Source organism: Pediculus humanus, genomic scaffold (genome assembly GCF_000006295.1).
Source record: "Pediculus humanus corporis 1103172108269 genomic scaffold, whole genome shotgun sequence".
Taxonomy (NCBI): domain Eukaryota; kingdom Metazoa; phylum Arthropoda; class Insecta; order Psocodea; family Pediculidae; genus Pediculus; species Pediculus humanus.
The window spans coordinates 424,643-431,069 of NW_002987838.1; the positions used below are offsets into that span (position 1 = coordinate 424,643).

Below are 6,427 nucleotides of genomic sequence, written 5' to 3' on the forward strand. Positions count from 1 at the left end.
TGACCCCTAGCGGGGAAAAATCCAAAAAAAAAAAGAGAGAGAAAAATGGATGCATGAAGATTTGCATGGTAAAGTTGGTAGTACGAGAGAGAGAAAAACAAAACAAAATCACGTGCACGTTTATACTCTCTTATTGCATGACGACATCAACCGGATATTATTATTATTATTATTATAATTATTTTTTTTTTTTTCGAAATTAGGGATGGTCAAACTGTTTTGAATAATAACAGCAAAACGTTTGATTCTCGATGGTTGTTTTTCATTTTCATTTTTTTTTTTTTTTTTTTTTATTTCTGGTTCGTTTGTTTGTTGCTTTGAGCGCACGCTTTGCTTTCAGGGCGTTCTAAAAAATTTGAAAAAACCCGATGGAAAGGACATGAATTTAAACGAGGGAGACAATGCTCCGCCCCCACCGCCCCCGCCTTTGGAAAAATCATCTATGGAAAAAGATTTGGATTTGGAGGGTGGTTATTCGTCGAAGAAGATAAGAAAATTAAAAACGTCACAAAACGATAGCAGTCACGGAAGTTTCTTTTTGAGAGTTGGAGCCATCGGTGAGTGATTTCCCCCCCGCCCCGCCCCCATTTTTGTGTCGAGAAAAAATGGTTTATAACGATTTGATTTATATTAACAGCATTCGGATTGGGTACGATGATATACACCGGATTAGAATTTGGAGCTTTTTTCGAAATTCCCTTCAATTCTCCATGTCATCAAATATTGCGGGGAGTCAATCCGTTACTTCAAATGATTTTCACGTTCATGCAAATGTATTTCATACTCATGAACGCGAGGGTAAGGATGATACGTGTGAATAGTTTTAAAAATGAATTTATTTTAATTTTTTTCTTTTCCCCCCCCCTTGCCCCCCCTACAGCTGAACATTCACAGATTTAAACTCGTGGCTCGTTTCGGTTTGATGCACATTGTCGCAACAAATCTTTGCGTTTGGATAAGGACGTTAATTTTGGAAAGTTTAAAAGAAATAACTTTGTACTACCATAGAAATTTTCGAGCGGGTTTCGATGCTCCAGAAAAAGGAGTTTTGCAAGGTAAGGATTTTGTTTCCCCCCCCCCTCTCTATCTCTCTCTCTCTCTCTCACTCTCAATACGGGTTTAATCGTTTTTTCTCTTTTCCCCCTCGAAGAAAATATTCGATTGCATTCACTTAGAAACGCGGGTACCGTTTTGGGAACTCATTTGATTCGTCCAGATATCGGACCGACAACAGCGAATCCGACGACGACGACATTAAAAGCATTGGGAGCATTCGGATCTCGTTCGCAAAGGTTCACACAAGATGCTGCCAAAGAAGGATCGAAATTACTAACGAAGTAATTTAAAAAAATAATAATAATGATAATAATAAATTGAGTGGTGTTTATTATTATTATTATGGTTGTTTTTCAGGCTTTTCAGTACCGTTTCCACTCCGTTGAGCACCGTTAAAAAAAGTATTACGTCAACTACTGCGGAAAATATTTCGACAGCAGCAGCAAATGCGACGACGACTACGGCTTCAACGGTGATGGAAAATTTGAAAAGTTTTAAAAATTCATCACCGGACATGATGAGAGCTTTGTTTACCGATTTAACGAACGCAACGACAACCATAACAACAACAACAACAACAACCACGACAACTCCCGAACCGAAAACTCCATTGATTTTTAATATACCATTTACAACGCGTGGGTTTTATTATTTTATATTGGAAAAGTACTAATCGTGTCACGAATAAACAATAACCGGTTGTTTTCCGTTACAGCGTCTAATGCCACTACCACGTCATTGGATATTCCTTTCGGTGGTTTCCTTCCGGTTCCTCAAATGTTGATGGGGGATCCGTCAGCGGATAATTTGACTTTTTGCGGTAGAGTTAACATAATGGGTACCATAGTTCAGGATGCTGCTCCGTATTTGTTTCCGTTCATAATCGAGTATTCTCTGATCGGTGCTGCCGTTATTTACATAATGTGGCGTCACATCGGACGACATCCCAGGCACGCCTTTTTCATTTTTTTTGATCGATCAATGTTGGTACTTTTGATTTTACAATAATGGGATTTTACAGATACGTCGTCGAAGAAGATTTGGAACGTAAATTGGAAGTCATGCTGTCGCATCGTGCTGTTGCACTGGCCAGAGCACAACACGGACGTGTCGGTTGCGTGGGAGCATCCAAAGGACTCTTCTTCGGTCTTCTTTTGCTCGTCGGTTCTCTCATATGTTTGATTTTGTTTTTCGTGTTGATACAACATAATCATCTCGGATTGTTGGCCATTTATCTGGCAGATGCTTCTCATTGCGCTCTCATGATACTCAGCATATTCGCCATCATCATCGGTTTCATAAGGTAATCGTCGTTATATAATTTTTATGATTTTCTCGCGATGATAATAATAATAAACATTAAAATTTTTTAGGGTTCAATCGTTAAAATTCAAAACGGACGAACAAAATATGTTGAACGATATTCTGTTGAGAGTTTCTGCTTTTGGATTATTTGTTTATGCCGTTTTCAGCGTTATAGCCGGAGCTTTGAACGCGTTCACAAAAGAACCTAATCTTCTAGTCATGGTCACCGGAGCTATTGCAATCCTTCAAGTAAATTTATCATTATTATTATTATTATTTTGTTGTCGACGTCGCGACGATGACGTTTAAATTTATTTTTTTATCCAGGTCGTTTTGCAAATGATGTTCATAGCGGACGTGTCACGTCGAAGAGTTCATCTTCCCGAACACGATCGTACGAAACCGGGAAAACAAATCGTGACGTTTTTACTCATTTGCAACGTGACGATGTGGATCATATACACTTTCGAGGCACAAAAAGTTATGGCGAATCCCGTTCAGGTATTTTGTAACCTTACAAAAATTTAATCAGGTTTTATTATTGTGATTTGTATTATTATTATTTAATTGCAGCTTGATTTTTACGGATTTCTCGCATGGTCATTGATACAACGGATTACACTTCCACTTTGCATTTTCCATCGTTTTCATTCGGCCGTCACATTGGCTGAAATATGGAAAAATACATACAAGGCAAGGATCGAATAAATAAATAAATAAATAAATAAAATTTTCAATTTTCCCGTCGGAAAATGGAAAAATGGAAAACTCACGCGTCAGATATTATATAATTACGTATGAAAACGTTACGTAATGATAATTAAAAAAAAATATTTATTTATTTATATAGTAAGTTAAACGATACGAAATTATCATTATTATTATTATTTGTTGTTGTTGTCGTGACAGCAGAAAAAAGAAAATTTCGTATCAGATGATAATGATGATGATGATGATGATGATGACTCCGTCATTTTTTATAAATGTTAAAAATCAAACATTAGCTTTATTATTATAAAAATATATACAAATTATATATATATAAATATTGTTTCATTTAAATTTGGCGCGAAAATTACATTTTTAAAAAATTGTAGTTTAAGATGGTAGCTTTTGAGAGAAAAAAGGAAAAAAGGAAAAACTGCTCAGAAAAATGGAGATTTTCTTTTCTTTTTTTTTTGTAATACTACTACTAATTATTATTATTATTGTTTAAAAATCTGTGTTAATAATCAAATTTAGTATTTTCGCTTAGATACATACATACATAAATTTATTTATTTATTTTTTTTTTACGTTATAATGGAGAATGTAACTCGTAGGGTTGGCTTAATTGATATACGTTAACGACAAATCACGATTTTTATGTATTAACGCTTCGAAAACACTCTGATGATGATAATGATAATGATAATGATGATAATTATTATTTATTTATTTATTGAGAATTGTTTGTGTATAATTTATAAACAATCCGAGCGAAAGATACCTGTCGATATACATATATGTGTAATAACCGTTAAGTTTGCAAGCTTCGCGTCAATCATTCAATCATTCATTCATTCATTCAATCATTCGTTCGTTTTTTAAATCGTTTATTATTATTATTATTACTATTATTATTATTAAATGAAAGAATTTAAATCGCGAAATTATTATTTTTTAAATAAATTAATTAATAAAGATAATATTGATGATTTTATGTTTATTACGTGAGATAGACTTGAGTTCGTTTTGATGATTGATTAATAATTTAATTTAATGATTGATTGATTGATTGATTGACTGATTGATTGAAAATACTAATAATAATAATGAATCTTATACAAAAAAGAAATTTTTTTTTTTCTCAATTAATATTTTTTATACTTTTTTTTTCTTTTTTTTGCGATTCCGATTCTTTCATTCGATATTATTATTATCATTATCATTATTATCGTTATCACTACCACTACTAATAATAATATTATTATTATTAAAATAAAATAACCGAAAAAAAAAATAATAATAATAACGTAACAAGACTTTTAAATATGGATTTTAATAAATCCATCATCAGGATTTAAAGGGACCTTTGCTTAATTTTTTCATTTATTATTAATATTATTATTATTATTATTATCATTATTATTATCGCAAAATTTTATATATATATTTATGTATGTCAAATCACGGTTTTTTTTGCACTATTTAAAAAAAAATTCACTGCCGTTTCGAATTTTTTGCGATGAAATAAAATCAATACGATATTATTATTAATATTATTATTATTTTGTTTTTTTTTATATGATAATAATAATAATAATAAAATAGCTTTAAATTATTAATAAATAAATAACTATTGTATTAAAAAATAATATATATATATATATGACTCTAAGAATGGAAGAAAAAAAAAAAAAAAAAAAAAAAACATGTTTAGCTTGCATTTATTATTACACACGCGTATATAAACGAAAAAATTAATAATAATAATAATAATGATTTCTATTTAATTTTAAATCGTCGCGTATATGGTTTAGAGTGTGCGTGGGTGAGTGCGTGAGTGCGTGCCACGCTCAAAATTTTATTTATTATCCCGATCGAAATTTTCTGCTAATAATCTTCCAATTTTTTATGTATATACAAACGAGTAATAATTTTGTATATCATCGAGATTACAAATCATTTATTATTATTATTATTACTCGGGTTTATAAATGTTTTTTAACACGTTCATTCTTTCCTCCCCCTTCCTCCCTTCCTCCTGCTCCCCAAAATTCGTTCGGGGGGTATTTTTAACATTTTATACTTTGATGTTAGTTAAATTGATTAGAAACAAAAAACTTAGTAAAATGTTATTATTAATATTTAAAAAAAAGAAATTTAAATAAATTATTGTTATTATTATTATTATTATTATTATCATTATTATTATTATTATTATTATTATTATTATTTTGTTATCATTTGATTCGTTATTTATTTATTTTTTATTTTTGATAACAGGAACTTGTGTATTAAAAGGATTTTATTTATTTATTTTATTTTTTTTTCACTCTTTATTTAATAAAATTCTATTAAAATTTGGAAGATGATGATAATGATGATGATGATGATAATGAGAAGTAAAGCATCTATGGAATGAATGACGTAATAAAATAATAATAATAATAATGAAATATATGTAATGGAAACGTTTGATATTATTTTAATTTTATGTATTATGTATTTAAATTATTTATTTATTTATTTATTAATTAATAACCCTTTGACGAGAGGGAAAATTCAATAACGTCCCTTTATTTAATATGTTATCCTTATCATTATTATTATTATTATTTTAATCGATGATGATGATGATGATAGTGTTCAGTAATTAATTTTTTTTTCTTTTTCTTTTTTGTTTGTTAATTTTGTAATTATTATTTTTATTATTATTATTATTATTATTAATTATTATTATTATTATTGATTAATATTAAATAAAACCAGGTTAATAATTTTCCTAGCATTTATTATTATTATTATTTTTAATAATAAGTTTTGTGGATTTGTAATTTAAAATTTTATGTTTTTTTTTTTAAGTTATCATCAATACATAACTTATTATTATTATTATTATTATTAATAATTAGCAGGTTAAATAATTTATGTAAATTATTAAGGAATCGATGATTATTAATGAGAAAAAAATTTTTTTTAAAATTAATTTCTAGATATTTAAAAAGTTCATGTAATTGATATGTTGATTTTATTGTGAGAGATTGTTTGCATGTAAATTATTAAAAACTAAAACTAAACTAAAAGCATTTTTTTGATTTAATAGATTTACAAGTGTTCTGATAAAATTTCTTTTTTTTTTTAAATCCACTAAATTTATTCCTTTCCATGTTTTTTTAACCATAAAAAAAAAATTAAAAACAATGAAAAACGTTAACGGTTTTTTTGCTTTGATTTGAAATTGGCGGATTGGATTGAATTTTTCCCGTTGTGCGACATTTTTATAATCGCGCGACATGACGTAAAGTGTCAGTTTCCGTTTCCGTTATATCATTTAACTAGGCTTTTATCGTGTAAAACGAGG

At 28.9% G+C, this 6,427-nt stretch overlaps 1 protein-coding gene across 1 annotated transcript in view; it reads left to right on the forward strand.

Annotated features, from left to right (window-relative positions):
* The window catches only part of Phum_PHUM503120 (uncharacterized protein), a gene marked incomplete at both ends in the record, with an annotated part of 6,768 nt that extends 3,699 nt beyond the window's left edge, over positions 1-3,069 (forward strand). Inside the window, 10 exons of the mRNA XM_002430829.1 lie at positions 341-557; positions 638-798; positions 881-1,055; positions 1,151-1,337; positions 1,414-1,694; positions 1,772-2,039; positions 2,078-2,359; positions 2,430-2,610; positions 2,689-2,862; positions 2,935-3,069. Of these exons, the coding sequence (XP_002430874.1) occupies positions 341-557; positions 638-798; positions 881-1,055; positions 1,151-1,337; positions 1,414-1,694; positions 1,772-2,039; positions 2,078-2,359; positions 2,430-2,610; positions 2,689-2,862; positions 2,935-3,069 (2,061 nt within the window). The remainder of the gene's footprint in view (positions 1-340; positions 558-637; positions 799-880; positions 1,056-1,150; positions 1,338-1,413; positions 1,695-1,771; positions 2,040-2,077; positions 2,360-2,429; positions 2,611-2,688; positions 2,863-2,934) is intronic.
* Positions 3,070-6,427: the final 3,358 nt, after the last annotated feature.